General features: G+C 29.5%; 1 protein-coding gene across 1 annotated transcript in view; it reads left to right on the top strand.

The window, feature by feature from the left end:
- The window catches only part of LOC107455833 (uncharacterized), a 192,235-nt gene extending 191,109 nt beyond the window's left edge, over positions 1-1,126 (top strand). The window contains exon 12 of the mRNA XM_043044639.3: positions 835-1,126. Within this exon, the coding sequence (XP_042900573.2) occupies positions 835-985 (151 nt within the window). The 3' untranslated portion in view covers positions 986-1,126. The remainder of the gene's footprint in view (positions 1-834) is intronic.
- Positions 1,127-20,924: the final 19,798 nt, after the last annotated feature.

The following is a 20,924-nucleotide window of genomic DNA, read 5'->3' as shown; positions in this document are numbered from 1 at the left end:
TAACCTTGCACTTGGAATACGGAAAATGCCAAAGAGCAATAGCACTAACGGTAAACTCTGCTGTTGAAAGAAAAATATCTTGTTCGTTTATTTGTACAAGACAAAAAGGCACAAATGCTGTTTTTAGTGGATAACTATAACCTCTCCAGACATTTCTATAAATTTGTAACAAACATGGTTTCGTATCGTAGTAGCTGTAACGTAATAAGTAACAAATTCTTAACTCTTTCCAGTGCTATTAATAATACACCATTAATTTTCTTAGTACTTTCACTCTCTTTCATTAAAATAAAAATAATGTCAATTGATTTAATTTCAATTCTACCAATATGTTATGATTTTGTTAAAGGGTGTTTCAGTTGTTACTAGGTACAATAATATGATACAAGTTAATGTGGAAAAGATGGTTTTTTTAATTTTAATTTGAGAACATAAATGTTACAGTTTCCTTAACATAACATATTATAATTATACACATAACATACATAAGTATATTATAATTATTCGAGCAAATTATTAGACGCACTGTAGTGTTTTAATAATTGCATGTTTTGCACTAGTTTGTAAGCGATACTTTCATATTTAAACATACATGTAATGGGTTTTTTATATGCTTTCTACTTGTATTTATTTTTAACGTACATTGTTAACCAATTGATACACGAACTTTAACAAGTGCAAACCGGTTTCAGCCGCGTCAAAACTGTATAGTATCACCCTGATAATTAAGATTTTACATTGAATCTTATAGTGAGTTTAATAATTTGAGCAGGGACGAGTTAAATCCCTTAATAAAATATAATTCATAAAATATAAAAGAAATTTTATTTTCAGGTACAGAGAAGGGGGACTTGGTTTGCTTGAATCGTCAGTCAATCCTGCTAGTATATCTCCACTTCTTTCATCTAGTACCAATCATCCAGGAACTTCAAATGGTCTATCAGACCAACCGCCACCAAACAATACTTCTGCTAAAGCCACATAAAAACCGTTTTTATTTGAACTCCAAGGACACTTTGTGCCAAATGAACAGAAGTGGTAATTTTCTATGAACGAAAAATGTTGCTTACCACAGTATTGAGCACGATTAAAAAACTTCCTGTGATTCTAAATGTAAAAAAAGAATATTTCATCACTGTTTCATGAACTATTTCTTTAAATTTATTGATCAATTTAGTTGCTGCTAAGAGTAATATTTGATAGCGAAGATTTTCTCTACTTGTTAGAAATGTGCGAATTTTAGTTGTTTTGTGAATATATCATTTTGTGAGTCAGTAAATTTTAGAAAATACATATCGTCAGTTTCAAACCGGTGAATTTCAAACATTTTTGTTTTGAGAAGGATTTTGAAAAAGAAATGGATTGCTTATATTGTGGCTTATAGTTGTTTAACCGGAAATCTACATTATCTATACCCAGAAAAATTTCAATTAGTCCTGCCATCCAGACTGGAATTTCAGTTAGACTGAAACGAATGATCCAAGGAATCGAATTAGGTTTTTTGTCGGGTAAAATCCATCGTTGAAATTACTACATTAATGGAACACCCATCTCCAGTTTCTCTGAGCACTAAACTTTCAATTTACAACCTTACACGTTTTATGTTTACACTACCAGTAAAGTGAAGCCTGTTAAGTTGATCACTCTTCTGAATTGACCTGTTTAAGTTGATCACTCTTCTGAATTGACCTGTTTAAGTTGATCTCTATTGTCAAGAACCAAATTTATCTAATCAATCAAATTTATCTTTAAACTATCAAATTTATCTTTTTAACCTCACCACTCGTCTATCTTGTAAAATATGTCATATTTGCATAAGGGTGATATCGAACTCATAAGTAGATTGGAAAAAATACTTTTTCAGATAATTTCTATGCTTTTATGTTAAAATTTTCATGCATTAGTGAAATATTATGAAAAGTTAATCAAAATCTTTTCATGAGTTGACCTTATAGAAAACTATTCAGAGCTTTTGTAAGAATTAAGTTTTGAAGTACTAAATTAATTTTAAATGTTGAAATGATTATAATACAAAGTTTCATAATTGCATATGCGTTCTTCTGCATATGCAGTACGTATACCTAAATATTATTTTTAATATTTTAAGAGAGTATCAAATATGATATTTTAGCAAACTTAAAAAATATGCATATCTGTTTGTCTGAAACTAATAAGTTTAATATTAAATTTATGTAACAAATAGTAATTCTCTCTGTAATTAAAAAAAAAGTAATAACATTTATTTTTATTTTTAATGATAATATATGAGAAATGTCTGAATAACACAGTGCATCTAATCTGTCTTAAAATAACATTAAATGAAAAATGGGATATTGAAAAACATCCACTCATCAACCGCTAAAGCAATGTAAGTGGTCAACTTACACAGGTTTTAGTGTACCGATACAGGTTTCAATATACTGAAGCAATTTCTAGGATTTCAGAAAAACCCAAATACTAACCCAAATAGGTCACTCTTTTCAGTCTAGGCAGCATCTCAAATGGATGCATACACACAGTTATTTCTAAATAAATAAATATTATAGGTCTACTGCTGTCATACTGGATAGCATACGTGTCATGGAATAAAGAAAAAGAAAACAAACTTTCTTTTATTCACCAATTATTTCAAATAAGTTAAATTGTTTTGGTGAATAAACCTCTAAATACCCTTGTATAATTATTTCTTAAATTGATAAACCTTTGAACTTTTTGCATTCATACAAAAGATTAACTATCTCATCAAAAGAAAACAAAGTTGTATAAAAAATGCTTCGTTACGTACAATTTTCTTTAATGAGTGGAAGTATACATTGTTGCTTTAACATTTCTTGGTGACTGTTATTTGTTTCATATTATAAATTAATGTAATGTTCTCTAAAATAAATAGGACAACTGGAGATAAATAAGACTGCCCATAATCCTCATCATCAAATGCGAAGGAACAGATAGAAGAGAATTAATGGAATTATATTTTTTGCTGTTATTTTTAGTTATAATTTGTATCTTGAATTATTTTTAAATATTACTCAAATACTGCAATATTCTTTTATTGTATTTTGCTTCCGATTGACTTCTTTGCAAAAGTAGCCACAAAAGTATTTTTAATATTTAAAAAAACACATTTCTTTCTGTTATAAATATTTTTGAATTGGCGTTATTAAATGCGTTGATATCGTGTCCCTAGCTGAAATTGTTATTCTTAGGTTGCTTTCCTTGTACCCGAAACTGGTATTTAGTGCTTAACATTCGTCGCAATTTTTTTTTCTTTCTTTTGATATCAGAAAATTGACTTAAACGTATGCAAAAAAAGCATCTGTTATCACAGAGAATATTTTTTTAAAGAGAATAAATATTTTTATTAATAAACGCACGTTTTGCATTTGGAACAATGCTATGAAAATCAGCTTAAACATGTGCAAAAGTGTAGCGTTCAGAGCAGAAATATTTTGCTAAACATTAAATTTTATTTTATTATTAATCGTTTTTCAACGGGAACAATGTTATGAAAAATGGTTAAAAAATATGCAAATGTGTATCAATCAATACAGAGGACATTTAGAAAAAAATTAAATGTGTTTCATTGTTTTTATTGTTCCGGATGTATAAATAGCAACCTTTATATACGTAGCTATAATTAACATATTAAAATTATCTGCTGAAATTTTCATTTGATAAAGATAAAATTTATTAATTTTTCGCATTAAAAATATCTTGAATTCTCTTAAAAGATTAAAAATACTTTTAGAACTCTTTTGCTACTAAGTCTATTCTGAACCGTTCCATGAAATATTTTTAAACAATATTTCAGAAAACTTTTGAATTTAACTCTTAATAAACTTTTTGTGGTCACGTATTATTAATAATTAATTATAGTGGTGTCTGAGATTTGATGATCACAATGAATTAAACCCGAAGAGCAAAAATTTATATTTTAAAAGCTTTTGGAAATGTGCAGTTTTTTTTATAATTTAATTGCTTATTACTCCTTCTGTATCGAAATTAATGTTCAAGACGAAACTGGCTTACGTTATCGAAATGAAATCTATAAAAGTTTTACCTGAGTTTTTGTACTTTTTACCATTTGGTAACCATATGGTCTTTTTGTTTTTAAATACTCTATAACACTAAACTGAGCCTTGCGTCGTTCAAAATAGGTAAAACGATAAAAATAAAAGACATTTTGCAACCTATATTAATTTTTTTTTTCTAATTTTTTCACTTTACTTTGTTAATTATTAAAATTTAAGAGTAATTTTAATAAGCAGTTCCTCTAATACATTATTTATTTCTTTGCATTGTCAGTGAAGTAATGTTTATTATTTACGACTGTGTTTTAAAATCAGTTTGTATAATTAAAGTTCTACTAAATCAAACAAATAAAAATAAAATCTATTGATTTCGATACAGAGGGTAATAGTAATTTTTCTAAGTAACATAATGATCACTAAGCATGCCTCTTTTAAATAAATTATTAACGTGAAAAAAATATTCATGTAAATAGTGCATTTTGGTACAATTCGTTAAATAGTTCTATATGAAAATTTTTTCTATATTTCAAACTTCTGTTTTTAAATATAGTTTTATTTTAATTATTAATAAGTTTATGGAAGTGTAAGGCTTAACTGTGCTATGATTAAATTTTATTGAAATACACTGTAGTAAAATATTTTGGTGTATAGCTGCAACCATTTTAAGGGATCATTTAAACTGAATACATTTTTAACTTCAGAGCTGTGGTTATCGTTATTTAATTACATAAAAATGAAAAAAAAAAATTATTTGAAAGAATTAATGCAAATATATTACTAAAAATATGCTGTTTTTTAAACGAATGTTTTTTGCAATGAAGTAACTAAATTGATTCTAATTCATATAAAAATACGTGTTGTCAGTAAGCAAACAAGCAAAAATTGAATAAATAAATAAAACTATAGCAGTGAAAAAGTTAAATAAAAAATGTGACTACACACTGTGTAGACTGTAAAAAATTTCAGCAATAAAAAAGGTGGCGACTGTACACCAAAATCTTTTATAACGCAACTTTAACTTATTGTATAAAAGAATTTATTTTTTTTTATTTTCTTTAATCTTATGAAATATTTTGACTTGATTAATCCTTAACCACTGAGATTTTAAATTAATGTATCGAATTAAGTTTCCTAAATCTATACATTTATTAGATATAAGGATGAAGGAATTTCATATTTACCAAAAACGTCTTATTTTCTCAAAATAGTAAAAATTTATTTAATCAGTAAAAAAGTTACTAAATTATTTATTCAAATAGTAAAAAAGTTACTAAATTTTTCAACTATATTTTCAAAAAAAAAAGAAGAAATAAATAAAATAAAAAAACACTTATTTAACTTTAAAAAAATCAAGGATGTTCTTCGGATTTTAAAAACTACAAGTAAAACGAAGTTTTATTTACTTTATTTCGTTCATCCGCATCTTTATATTGTTTCTTTGTTATTATATATTAAATTATTATACATCAAATTTAATATTTTTTAATAAGAAACTTAAAATTTATGGTCAAATTATCCTTGAATTTAACTTTCAAAATCATACATTTTAAGCAATAATGCTTTTGATTAGGACTAATTTTATCTTGCAAAATTCAAACTACTAGTTCGAAATAAGACAAATATTCATTTTTAATACAACCGTATCTTTTATTTGAATAAATCCTTGATACAGAGTTAAAAATATCAATTCGAAGTTGATGTAGACCAAATAACGATACTTTAGAGTCTAAACTATAGCCAGAAAGATAAGGAATCAATCAATATTCAATGAGGCGCCATTTTTAAGCATCATCATTACGTGAATTTTTTCCGCAGCCAAAATTAAGTCTCAGTTATAGGTTGCGTCATAATAACGTCATGTTCGTTGAGAATACACGTGTGGCGTCGGTCACTTATCAACGAATTTTTCACACCATGAAAATTGACCCCTATAATTTTTTATTATCAAAGTACTCGATTGTCCTTTTGACAACTCTGTGTGTGATCAGTTTGACCAATAGCTTGACAAAATAAATCTATAAGAATACATGAGATACAAAACGATTAAAGAAGAAAATTGATTTTTAAATAAAATGTGAAACTGTCAACCTTGTCATTTTTTGTTAAATTAAAAGAAAAAAAATATTGCTCAAGTTGAGACTCTTTATTCTTCATGTGTATAGTTAGTTAATGTGTTATTGATGAAATGAAATGTGTTAGCAAACTTAGGCAGTAGTTCTGGCACAAAGACCATTCGAATAAATTGCTTCCGAAATTTCTTTAGTCTTTGTCTTTTTCTTTACATTAAAAAATACATACCAGGATGGACGAATTCAAAAACACGAGATTCACTGCAATACGACATTTTTTTTTCTTTATTGCCCTATTCAGTTGTCTGAAAATAAAAGCAATACTCGAGTATACTAGTAACTTAATAACAATAAAATATGTAAGATATTATTAAAAATTAACTTTTAATGATTTAGGTCATACTGCAAAATTCGATATACTAGATATACTTCGATATGCTGATATTCGAGTTTACTAGTAACTTAATAACAATAAAATATATTAGATATTATAAAAAATTAACTTTTAATTTTTTAGGTCATACTGCGAAATTCGAGAAACAAGATACGATATATTACGATGTACTGATATTTGAGTATACAAGTAGTTAATAACAATAAAATACCTAAGATATTATTGAAAATTAACTTATAAATATTTAGGTCATGCTGCAAAATTCGATATATTAGATACGATATAAAAAACGATGACCTGTGGCTGAGCGGTAGCGCTTCACGCTGTCGTGACATAGGTCCCTGGTTCGATCCTGGGGCCGGGCAAAGTTGACTCAGCCTTTCATCCCTTCAGTGGGTCGATAAATGAGTACCAAGCATGTTTGGGAACTAAACACTGGGGGTTCCGCATTCGGCTGACCACCTGACCGGAGCATCTGCTTCTGCACCCCAGAGCTCAAGGTCAAGAAAACTGAGATGGGCACAGTAGCCCTTGGCCCTCTATGAGCTGTCGCGCCACTGAGTTTAGTTTAGTTATAAAATACGATATACTTCGATATACTGATATTCGAGTATACTAGTAACTCAATGACATACATAAGATGCTATTGAAAATTAACTTTTAATTATTTAGGTCATACTGCAAAAGTAACGCAATTTAAGAAAATAGTCTGCCAAATTTTGCTTTTTTCCATTCCTTTTGTATTCTTTTTATATCTTATTTTAATACGAAAACTAGTGTAAAAAACCTTATATTTATCAAATCTAAATTTCTTGATTAAATAAAAGGATACCATGGTTTGAGGCCAATTGCATTAAAGACTCTTTTTAATTTTTTTTTTTTTAAAATGGCACGCACTGACTCACCTAAGAAGATGCCGGAAGTGTTGCTCGTTTAACGGCGTATCGTACTCGGAGGCGAGTATCATTACCCAAGCCACACTGCCGCACATACCCGTTCATAGGGTGGGCCACATTCACATATCACGCAATAGAGAACAACCCATAGAGAGAAACATCCATGCCCTGACCGGGATTCGAACTCGTAAACCATTTCTTACACAAGCAGGCTCGCTGACAGCTCGTTATTTAAAAAATCAGATAAAAAACATACAACTGAATTAAAAACTACATTAAGTTTTTGATTAAAGATATATTCATTCAAATAACTTAAGAGGCCCCTGCCCTCGCAATTTTGAACTTTAGTTTGAATTTCTGATTTTAACTTTCCTTATATATATATATATATATATATATATATATATATATATATATATATATATATATATATATATATATATATATATATATATATAATACTTAATAAACTTTCGATGATATAATATTATTTGATAACTTTTAAAAAAAGTGAAAAATTAAGAGATTCTTTTTTCATAGATTAGATCGCTTCTTTATGCACATCCATTGAGCTTTAGGGTTAGGGCTTGATAATTTTTATAACTTCTAAATAATATAATAATGCGATTTGTGAAGGAGTTTAAAACAACGCTATTGTTATTTTTGAGATTTTTTTAAAATGATGCTAAAAAATTCTGCACAAAAACAAAGATATATATGAAGACCGACAATTGTATACTATTCAACTATTCTTCGAAAATCACTGATTTCTGAATTGTAGTGGCATAATTTTGTTCAAGTTTATTAAAGTCTCGCTAGAGCCGCACAAAAGGCTATTGGTCTGGGAAACATCCCTGAGGATGATCCGAAGACATATACCATCGCAATTTTGATTCTCTGCACCCCCACTTCAGTAGACCTGCGCTCGAAGTAGAGCACTTTTCGGTAGAACGAGAAGCAATATCGCGCACCCTTGGTCCCTTCGCTGACTGATCCAAGTGGATACACCGCAGCCAGTGATGCTTGATTTCGGAATCGTGTCTTAACGATCTAGAATCTAAAACCGATTTCTATTAATTCGATGGTGATTTTACATATTTCGATGATTACAGGTGAATTGTGTCATTTTATTTGTATAATTAAAAGGAGTTCTGTCGAGAGGCCTCTTTGTTTATCAATGTTAATGACATATGGGATGTTAGTGACATATTTTTGCTTTATATAAATATCAGACTAGAATGTCAGACAAAATAAATGTCAAAAATCAAACAAGGCTAAATTATAACTGGTGTTGAACAGTCAATCTAAATTAATGTTCAACACCATTGTCTAAGAATAAGTCCAGAATCCATAACTAAGGCAAGGAACTGCTCAGTGCGCTATCAGAAAAACAACTTACAGGGTGAGCAACAGATTTAACTAAGATCCAGCTCATGCGCGTAAGTGACCTAAGTTACTGTCAGGAGGTACGTCACCTGCGAACCGGTTGTTGGGCAACTCTACATTTATCTTTGGGTACATTACCTTTCCGCAAGGCCATTTTATTATTTTTTCTTTCTCAAACAAAATATGTTAGCATATTTAATCAACGTGTATGATATTATGTATTTTCAAAAGAATATCCTTATTAACAGTACAGTGCCGTTTGTCAATAGTGTCAAAATGCGGAGCAAACTTTTCTTTCCAATGAGCTGCACAATCGGTCTTGCCGATGAGCAGACCTAGTGCGTTCTCCAATGGTGGTATCCACTCTTTCAGAGACCACCACAATGGGTGAGATACCGTTGGTCATGTTAATTTGGACGTCTAGTTTCTGCCACACTAGATGGCAGCACCGAGACTCTATTTGGATGCTAAAGTGCACTAGGAATTCAATTTTGCCAGAAATGCCAAGAGCCAATAAGGCACTCCAGGGATCTTTTACATGCCGCATAATCATACGACATGGTCGCTAAGGATTTTCTGCATCCCAAAAATCCGGTGTCTGGGCCGGGGATCGAACCCGCAGACTTAGGCTCAGGAGGCCGACGACAAACCAACTGCGCCACCCAGCCACTTACGGAGCAAACTAAAAATAAATAAAAAGAGAAAACTTTTCCGCAATCCCATTGGTGGTTGGGACAAACTAGTCTTCGAGGAGGATAATTTGATGAAACTAATTTGATTTTGCATTACAAAAGCACGGAAACCTCCCACGGTTAGCCCAATGGCAAGGAAAACTCTAACCTATGATCTGTCTACCCGTGAAGCTATTTTACGTCAGCACTGTGGTCGATAAAAACCTTTAATAGAATTCACAACAATCAGCCCTCACCGGGATTCATATCTGGGTCACCTGAATGAACACTCTACCCTCCGAGCTACCGTGGCTCCCCACAGAGTCAATTTTATTAAGTAATATTTTATAACCGTCGTTGAACAGAGGTCCCAATTTTTGAGTTTAAGACTACCAATGTTCAACCGCGTAGTCTTGCCATTTTGAAGCTAATCCAGAAGACAAGGGAATTCCTGGATCAAATAGTGGGAGAAATTTGCCTTCTTGGAGGACTTTTTCGTGGTACTAACCCGTATTTGCGTCCAATGGAGAGGAAAACCTCCCACGATTATAGCCTGACGGCAAGTGTGGCACAGAGTGAAAAAATTCACAGCTAACATGAAATGACAAATTTTGCATAAAAAGGGAAAAGCAGGCTATCCAGAGCCCTTAATGCAGGTGATGCATAACAAAAATCAATCTTTATTTTACTGCATAACATGTTTCGACCAACAGTTCTTGCAGGGATGTGTTCATTTACAACACAGTTGAAAAGTATATCTCAACATGAAAAGTGGTGGTAACTACTTTATATGAAAAGGGTGTAGCGACTTTTGGTGTTTTATTATACCAAGAGATAGTTCCTGATAAAACAAGAATGTATATATATAGTTCGTCCACCAACTCGATCTTAACTAGATCTAGTATAGTTCGTTCACCGGCTCCATTTCCTCGGACGAAAATATCTTTTCTATCTCCTCGCTTGAAATTGAGACAACCCTTAACACGCGCCAAATGCAAACAGTGAATTATTTTTCAGTCACTTACTTCGTTTTAACATCTGCTATTACACCTTTCGTTACGTTAAATATATTGCAGTAAAACGTCTCAAAAAGGACAAACTATTCACACTCAAAAGAGAGAAGTACCATCAAATTTATGAAATATTTAATGTTAAAAATTGCTCACAAAAATTGCGATATAAATATTTTTGTTACATGATCGCCAAATAGCAACCTTGTTCAGGATTGCTCACGTCCTTCTCACAAAAGTAGCGAAATACCTCGGATACCACGTGATGAAGGCGGAGCCAAGTACCAACTCCTGGTGAACGAACTATAAACTAATTGCACCGAGAAAAAAAGTATGGTCAAAACTACGAAAATGTGGTTAAATTTATCGTGTTGCTGGCTCAATGGGAACAGCAAAACGTTCAGTAATCTTTATCGAAACGCTTCGGTAATGATTTTGGTAAAATTAGCAATAAAATGTGGTTTTATAATTTGAGATAAAATGTGGTAACTTTCTCATACCTTAGAGCGTGGCATACAAACTATTTATTCGGTTAAATTTTCTTTTTAGTTTTGCATTTTGGACTAAATGTGTGGTGGTAAGATCTATTATTTTGAAAACCAGAGTTTCTGGTAAACCGTTACCATATGAATTCAAAAATTACAACATGAATCGTTTAAATACCGTATATTTTGGTTTTATTTACCAGAACTATGTTTTTTCATTTACTTATTTTTTAAATAATTTATTTATTTTTTATCAGAAATGTCATTACTATACAGTTCGATAATTTTACAAGAATTTTTTTTTACGTGTCTGTTTTAATTATCAGTAACGCTAAATTCTATAATTACAATAATGATATGATACACATGGGAGTCAGTAAAGCTAACTTTACGATAGAATAATCATTTATTTACGATCAGTTTATTATCATTTATTATCTTAGCTTTCATCAAATACACTGCGGAATATACATTTCTTAGCAGTGGCGTACCTAGGAATTTGTAAAATTCATGTTACATTATAAAATCCAGAAAGAAAAAAAAAATATCTACATTTATTTCGATGTCATATCATACATTACACTTTGATCTCTTTAATAAATAAGTCTGTAAATATTTACTTTTAACTTAAAAATTTAAAAATCGCCAATATCAGGTCTATTAAAATAATCATCTAACTTGTTTGTGATATACTTTGCGAGTGGAAAGATAATGTTTATTTCTTGTTTCATTCAGAATTACTGTGACCTAGGCTCAAATCAAAGTGGATGCTGGTTGATACGAATTCAGAATTAGGTCGGCTGTTCTCAGAGCTAGTTCACTCCGCTCTTAGAGTTGATTTATCTTCTCATGACGTCACTGTGTCCACAGATCTCGGAGATCGCAAGAAGAGATATTATGATAACTTTGCATCTTTCTCTTTGTAAAAATCTGGTTATTAGCTTTCAAACTTTACGTAATTAACACTTTATTTCCGTTCATAAACATAGTTCAAAAAAACTTTCTTGGCCATTATATTATAAAAATACCATTTTAAACTTATAAAAATATTTTACTAGTTGGCGAAAATTACACTATAAATACTTTATTTTAAAAAGTTCTGTTTTAACTTTAATTATTAAGAAAAATTAAAGCATATATTGGCACTTTCTTATCTACATATTCTGTTATAACAATAAGTTAGGTTAAATTTAGAATCCCTAATTTTTAAATATGCCGTTAAAAGCAATTTGTTCATACTTAATCATTAGGAAACATCAACCTTATACGCTAATTACTGAAACAAAATAATAATTTAAGTTCATAATGACATTAGAAATTTTACAATTGTTTATAAATATTTAAATTTACGATGATATAATTTATAGATATTTAAATTTGAGAGAATATAATTTTTAAAGAAATCGTAAATATTTAGAATAACTACATTAAAAATATTTTATGAAATTAGGAGAATTTCAGCTATATACTATATACTTTATTTATACTTGTTATTTACATTTTAATTTTCTCTGACTTTATCTATTTTTTAATTTTTTTCACCTGCCTTTCTTTTTGAAGTAACAAGGCGGTTTCTATTTAGATAATGAATTTTTATAAAAGTTCTTAACGATAGAATAAACGTATTGCTGTTGTATATTAGCTGTGTCATTTCGGAATCCATTCTTTACATAGTTGTTCATTTACTTTAGGAAACGCATTTTTCCTTTTGTTTTTTTATCAGAATTTTTGCAAGTTGGAATCGCGCAAACTGGCATTTCGATAATAGTTTTAAATTTTTGTAAATTCACTGCAAAAACTGAGCAAAGTCATTATAGAAAATAACAAATGTCTTAGAATATGTCACAAAAAAATGCTCCCATATTAGTTAGAGCTAGCAAGGCCGAACGCTCCGTTCTTGAAGTAAAAGTGCGAGCTTTGCGCCAAAGTGACGTCACTAGAGAAAGTCGGAGGAATGGCGCGGTGAGAGTTTCTTCAAAGTAGTGAACCAGCCCTTCTACTCTCTTTAGCCCTGGTCTGTTCTACGCCAATTATAAAAAAAGATAAAATAATAAGTAAAAACTATGTTACACGACAAATATCTCATCAAATTATATTTAATTATCCAAGATGCGTGTAATTGTGTATTTAATTTTTAATTGATCCAAAATTGTTGTTAAAACACAGTTATTGCAAGAGATAAATTAGTATTTGAATGTTTTTCGATGTATAAACTTCGACAGAGAGAATACTACGAGTAAAACTTCTTTATTTACCATTTTAACCATTATTATCATTTTGTAAACATAGATGGCACTACTTACTAGTTTGAGTTTTCTAGAAAATAATATAAAAGGGTTGGACAAAATAATTGAAGCACTTCTGTACTACATTTTTCGATCTTTCTCAAAAAATATTTAGAGAATCGTTTTATAAATTTACAAGTGTATGCGATTTTTCATGCATATGGTTAAAGCTTTAATAGATTTGAGAGACTGACAATAAATAGCGAAAGAAAAATAAGTATTTTTTAACATCCCATGCTAGAAAATTAAGCAATAAGCTTGTAACTTATATCGATTACTTTGGCTGTTACTTGCAATGACTGTACAAATTTTATTAATCTTAAAAAAAAAAAAAATTAATCTTATCATCTTATGAAATATAATCATACAAAAAAAAACTAATTCTTTTATCGAATGTTTTTTCGCTATAACTTTCAAATAATTCAGTGAAATTAAACAAAAATTTTGAAGAAATTTAAAATTAACTACAAAATTATTGTTTTAAAATTTGAAAAAAAAAAGTTACGAATTGCGCAAGATATGAGTGGTTAAAGTAATTCTTTTGTACTGCGTTTGCACAGAAAAAAAATTAATTTTTTTAATAATTTTGTAGTAAATTGTATTAGGCAACTAATGGAAAAAATATGACTTAAATATTTCAAAATTGAAAAAAAGTTTAAGCAATATTCTAAGAAGTATTTGTACTATTTAAAAAAAACTCGAAATGATCTAGGGTTTTTCACAAATTTTATTATGTCATATTGCAAATCACGCTTCCTTATAATGACTGAACAGCAATAAGAAAATATATATATATATATATATATATATATATATATATATATATATATATATATATATATATATATATATATATATATATATATATATATATATATATATATATATATATATATATATATATATTAACATAAAATAAAGATTAATGTTTTTTAACATGACTTATAATAAAAGTCTTACAAGCGTAATTTTGAACATATGTTATTGATACCTTTTTTTATTCAAAAATACAAGAAATTTTACTTTAAAATATCAAAAGTACTTATTTCATTAAAGTTTCCTTTTAAAACTTTTTTAAGGCTGTGTTGTTCAAAATGAAGAATAAAACAAAGAAAAATTATAGACATATGAAAAAAAAGGGGGGAAATAGTAAGTAAAAAATAACAAACAACAGTTTATATAATAATAGAAAAATAAAAAAAGAATGAAATTTTTTTTTGTAAAATTTTTTATATCTCCATAAAGCTAGATTAACGAAATTTTATGCAGTCAGTACAAATAACAATCAATGTAATCAATACAAGTTACAAGCTTATTGCTTTATTTTTGGGCATAGGATGTTCAAAAATACTTGTTTTCTTTTGTAATTTATTGTCTATCCCTAAAACTTCTGAAAGCTTTAAACTTTATTGGAAAGCATCAAAAATAGCATGAACCAAACACTTCTAAAATTAAAAATATGTCCTCTAAGTATTTCTTGAGAAATTCCAAAAAAAAAAAATTCTCCATTATTGTAGGGTGATGTGTGTCTATATATAATATTATGTATGTATGTATATAGCGTCGTTGCCGAGTGGAAGGATTAAAACAGGTCTTAGGCCGGGAAGGAGGGTACAAAATTTATTTATTAATTATTAGACGGAGCAGTCATAAAAGTGTACACGAAAAGTTATGTTCCTTCATTATATGTTAGGGAAAATCTTACACTGTAAAATCCGTAAAATGTTTCAATTTGGGGAAAGAGGGAAATCTAGTAAATGTAATTGGTTTATGAAATAGGTCGAACGATTCCCACAGAGAGCAAAGGGGAAAAATATCCTGCTTTTAATTAAATGCATACTTGTACCAAAAATAGATTTAAGGACAGGATGTGGCTTTTGAAATTGTGAGAAAGAATTTCGATTAAAATAATAAAATAAAATAAAAGGATTTACGGAACAGAATAACATAAAAAGATCAATTGAAGCGTTTTATGTTACATCCCCATTCGCCGAAAAGTTTTAACTACAGTCCAAAAGTTTTAAAAATTATTTTCTATTTGCAAAATTTTCCCTGCGATAGAAGCACAGTCAAAATAATCAAATTTGTAATATTAACAATATATAAAAGTAATATGAATTATAAAACATTTACATATGTACTCATGGTAAAGATTTTGACACGATAAAAAATCTGTTGTATCATTATCAGGAAATTTAAGATTTTCATTTTCAACAGTTTTTTTGACTTTATAGTTTTTTCAGTTTCAAAAGTATTTTGTTTAAAGATCACAACACAGTTTTTTCACTATAAGAAGTATTCTTCATAATAACACAATTAAGTTAACTCTTCGAACATGATAAAAATTATAAACATTTTTAAAAATGTGTAAATTATAATGCAAAAAAAAAACAAAAAAAAAAACAGTTGAACAGGAAAAATTTCAATCTGAAATTAAACTTGAGTATTGTTTACCTTGTTTGAAAAAAAAATCAAAAAAAAAAAAAATCACACAGTGGTAGTTATTCTGAAGTCCAAGACTTCAGTATTGTTTTTTTTACTTTACTTTATTTATTATTAAACTTTCATATTTATCACTTTAATAGCAAAATATCCGGGGGAAAAAATCTTTTATTTATTTTTTTTATTTTTATGTCCAAAATTTGCTTTCTATAACATTTTTTCTTTTCTCTCTTTTATTTTCTTTCTACTTTCTATATTTTTTATACCTTTATTTTCTTTCTCTGTATTTTTATTGCTATTATTAGCCCCGATTTCAGGAAATGTGTAAATGCAAATTGCTTTTATAATCAGAAAAGGTGATCAGTCTTCTCAGATTTTACATTACAACCCGTTTAACACAGATTATGTCTAACTGAAATCCAAAACAAGCTTTTTAAATTTAATATGGTACTAAGGTAAATCAGTTTTTAATTTCTGACTGATCTAGCTATTTTCCTTTATTTTTAATCTGAAGTGCAAGTTTGGTTAATTTTTTCAAGTTATCTTTTGTTTGTTTACTTTATATCTTTCTTTCTTCTTGGACATAATTTTTTTTTTCAAAAAATTTTAGTTCGGATATTTTTTAAAGTAATTTTTGTATAGAGATCTTTGGTAATTTAATTTGTCACAATCGAGTGTTAGGAAATTCAAATATTTTCATTTCTACTTTAAACGTATTTTTAAGGGTATTTGATTACTATTACTTTTCAATTTGTGATTGGTCACTTTATCTTTATGTTGGGATTCACTCTCAGCAATAAGAAGCTTTGTTTGTTAATGGAAATTACTGAGCTAGAACTGAGCTATGAACTATTTACCAACATTGGACTCAATTCAAATTCTAAAAACAAGTATTTTACTAATTTTCCAAATTATTTTCATTAGTTTCAACATTTCTTGATTTAATTTAAAATTTCTGCCACACCGCAATTGCATTCATATATTAAAATTGAATTTCAATAATTATTGTAATTGCATTTAAAGAAAAATTTTTTAGATGGTATTTTTATCTTAACCCTAAACACCAGTAAAACAAAAATATAAATTCTACTAATCACTGATTCATGGAAACTGTAACACATAAAACAATAAATATGAAAATAATTTCTTGAAACATTTTTTATGCCAATCAAAACAATCAATTCACTGGAAATAAAAATTTCTCAAGAGAAAAAAAATTTTCAACAGTAAATGCGATCGATGTATAAAAGTAGTTTCACTTGCAACATCAAGTGTGAAAAAAATAAATAAATAATAAATAAATAAAAATAATAAAAGTTATCAGGATATAAAATGATCTGTTTTGTAAGTGTGTGTTAAATTATTATAGTTTCATTGGGGCAAAAGAAAAAGGGGAAAAAAATCTAAAAAATTATATCTTTTCACTTTTCTTTTCTACATTTCTGTAATAAATTGCTTAAGTTTGTGAAAATATATGGTGAAATCGATTGAATTTTATTGATAGGTCTCTAATACATTAATTGAATTGATGCTTTGAAAGAGTTTCCATCCTATTGTTAATATATATATATATATATATATTTTCTACCTTATCTTTAATTTTTCCTATTCTCCTAAGTCCACTTTTTCCCATAGATGGCAGCACTACACGTTCTGCAAAAGGGAAAACTTAATACATTTTGGGAAAAAATATTTTAATAATTTGTGTTTTTAGACTATCTGAGAAATGTTTTGAGCCGCCGCAAGTTCTAAATTAAGTGAAACTGATGGCTTTAAACAATAAGATAAATATTCATTTATAATGCTGACTCTTAAGAAACAACTTACCTTTTTTTTGTGTGTGATTTAACGTCTATACTTTTTTGTTTAGCTAATTTATTATTTTTAAAAATTTTTATTATTGAAATTAATTGAAAGGCACTATTGTTTTGAAAATTAAAAACCCTTATAGATATTTTCAATGATCAAAGTAAAGTAGAATAATTTTTCGTTGTTTTCTGAAACGAAACATTAAATAGTAAATGAAAGAAATTAAAATAAATTCTTTTGGAACATATATATCTGGGAATCTTTAATTTTAGGTCAAGGAATTTTTTCCAGCTGACCCCTAAAATTGTTCATTTTGATCATATTAAGATGTATAAAGTTTTCTCTTGGTTGAAAAGCTGATTTGAGCTATTATTTTCGATTTTACAGTGGACTGATGGTTTCCAGCAATATAATTTAAACATTTTATTTAATAAATCTGCAAATCAAAAATACTTTCATATGCTCGATGCTACATAACATTAATTAGTGTGCCGTGATAGTTCAGGGGAAAGAGCGTTTACCTTCTAATAAGGTGAACTGGGAACGAATCCCAGCGATCTCTGATTGATACGAATTCCGCACCCAGCTTGCACCGACCATAGCGGTGAAGTAAAATATCCTCAGTGGTAGACGGAACATGGGTTAAAGTTCCCTTGCCGTCAGTCTAACCGTGGGAGGGTTTCGTGGCTTTCCTCTACATATCACGCAAATGCGGGTTAGTTCCATCCAAAAGTCCTCCACGAAGGCAAAGTTCTCCCCATACTTGATCCAAGAGTTTCCTCGTCTTCTGGATTGGGTTCAAAATGACAAGGCTGCGGAGTTGAAGGTTAGTAGTTGTGAACACAAAAAACTAGGTCGGCTGTTCAACGACGGTTGTAAAATTAGTGTGAATATTTTCGTTTTAACATAGATTTTTTGCAATCAGAATACAATTTGCTAATCAGAATACAATTCAAAATGGCGGTATTTAAATGCCAAAATAAAATATATGTCTAATTATTCAAAAATATTACTTTAATTGATTTTATTGCATTTTATTGCTATAGATTTAAGGTTGAAAGTAATTACTATACACATATTATTCAAAATATATTGAAACATTATTTAGCGTAAACAATAAATAAAATTTGTATTCTTATAGACCAGTTTTAAAGAAAACTATCATTTTAATAAGTTATAAGTAAACTTTTGGAGTGACTATTGAATTTTATCTGAAGCACGTATTCACAGAATTAAGCCAATCCACAAACGTTAAACTCATGTTCCTCAAAATCAATATTTTTAGTTTTCGTGCTAAATATTTTCAGTTTAAATGCAGCTACAGCCCTAAAATTTCGTATGTACTTTATTTATCATATGTTATGATAGGCATATTTTGATTTTTATTATTTAAAAAAAATAATTCTTGAGGTTTAAAAAGAATTATTTTCCTAAACAACCTATGAGTTTGTTTAATCAAAAAATTTGTACAAGTAGACAAGTAGTTTTAAACTTTTCAACAATCTTTTACGGCGTGGAAAATTATGTTCACTTTAAAAATAAGATAGATGTTTACTAAAATTTTAAACTTTGATTAACTTTGAATTTTAAACTAATTATTGGTTAAATGAGATTTTAAAAATTGCGATTATAATTGTGCAGTCTTATAAATCGGCTGGAGTAAGAAATAAAGATAATTTGCAGACTTGGTTGATTATCTCTAAAACTACAGAACCGATTTTAATGAAATTTGATGTGTACATACATTATACAATACAAAATAAATAATCATACAACTATTGTAATCCACACGCATGATCGTGCGTAACACTCGCTGGAGTCGGAAGGTATAAAATTGTCACAAAAATGATAAACTGCCTTATTTCAAGTATGAAATCACGCTGCAAGGCCTGTGAGAGGGGACTATACTTGTCACAAAAATGATAAACTGCCTTACTTCAAGTATGAAATCACGCTGCAAGGCCTGTGAGAGGGGACTATACTTGTCACAAAAATGATAAACTGCCTTACTTCAAGTATGAAATCACGCTGCAAGGCCTGTGAGAGGGGACTATACTTGTCACAAAAATGATAAACTGCCTTACTTCAAGTATGAAATCACGCTGCAAGGCCTGTGAGAGGGGACTATACTTGTCACAAAAATGATAAACTGCCTTACTTCAAGTATGAAATCACGCTGCAAGGCCTGTGAGAGGGGACTATACTTGTCACAAAAATGATAAACTGCCTTACTTCAAGTATGAAATCACGCTGCAAGGCCTGTGAGAGGGGACTATACTTGTCACAAAAATGATAAACTGCCTTACTTCAAGTATGAAATCACGCTGCAAGGCCTGTGAGAGGGGACTATACTTGTCACAAAAATGATAAACTGCCTTACTTCAAGTATGAAATCACGCTGCAAGGCCTGTGAGAGGGGACTATACTTGTCACAAAAATGATAAACTGCCTTACTTCAAGTATGAAATCACGCTGCAAGGCCTGTGAGAGGGGACTATACCTCCTATTAACATATTTTGGTACCGCTGTTTCATACCTTCCGACTCCAACGAGTGCTATGCACGATCATGCGTGTGGATTACAATTGTTGAATAGTTATTTGTATTGTTTTGTTTCAATGTATGTAATCGACGAAGTCTGTAAATTCTCTTAGTTTCTTACACCAGTTTATTTATGCATCTTAGAATAAATATATAAAATAAAAAATTAAACAAAATACTTTTTCTAAACTAACTGCATCCTGTCGAAAACTATTAAAATATTTTGCTTTTTCTTAAACCTCAGCACCCTTGAGACCCCTTAAGCACATAAAAATGGCATAATTAGTGAAACTCAAGATATGAGAATATTCTACTTTCTTATTGTGAAAGATATTAGAACATGCCACATTCTTATTCTATTGCATCTCTTGATTACTATTAGAAAGTGTAGTTAAAGGGAAAAATAGCTATTTGTCTAGTTCTTCGAGTAATCAAGGGATGGGTTCGCCAAGGAAAGTTGTTGGTATTGCTAAATAAGCAATATTCAACATAAGGGATTACTGAAAAGATTGGCTGCAATTAATCCACAGTCTTATAAGTTTTATTTTTTTTTAAATTCTTTTTTAATGGTGGGCACTTGGGATGTATTGTCCCATTGGCCTCATATGCCAGGACTGCTACTCTCTTCTCGTTACCCAGTGGGAGCAGTGTCGTCCACGTCACACAGCCACAAACCCGTTTATAGGGCGGGTCACATTCACACAAAGAAGAAAGGACATAGAACACAGAGAGAGAGAAAGAACCATCCATGTCCTGAGCGGGATTCGAATCCGCAACCATCGGCTCCGCAGTCGGGCACGCTAACCACTCGATCACCTGGGCGGCAAAATTGAGGTAAGTTTTTCACTAATTTTTTTTTCCAATGACCACCTGTGTTAATATTTTTTCGTCAATTCAGGCATTCAC

The sequence above is a fragment of the Parasteatoda tepidariorum genome, chromosome 11, assembly GCF_982258835.1.
Source record: "Parasteatoda tepidariorum strain Cologne lab strain chromosome 11, Ptep-v5.0, whole genome shotgun sequence".
Lineage (NCBI taxonomy): Eukaryota > Metazoa > Arthropoda > Arachnida > Araneae > Theridiidae > Parasteatoda > Parasteatoda tepidariorum.
This window is presented reverse-complemented; position numbering and strand designations above follow the sequence as displayed.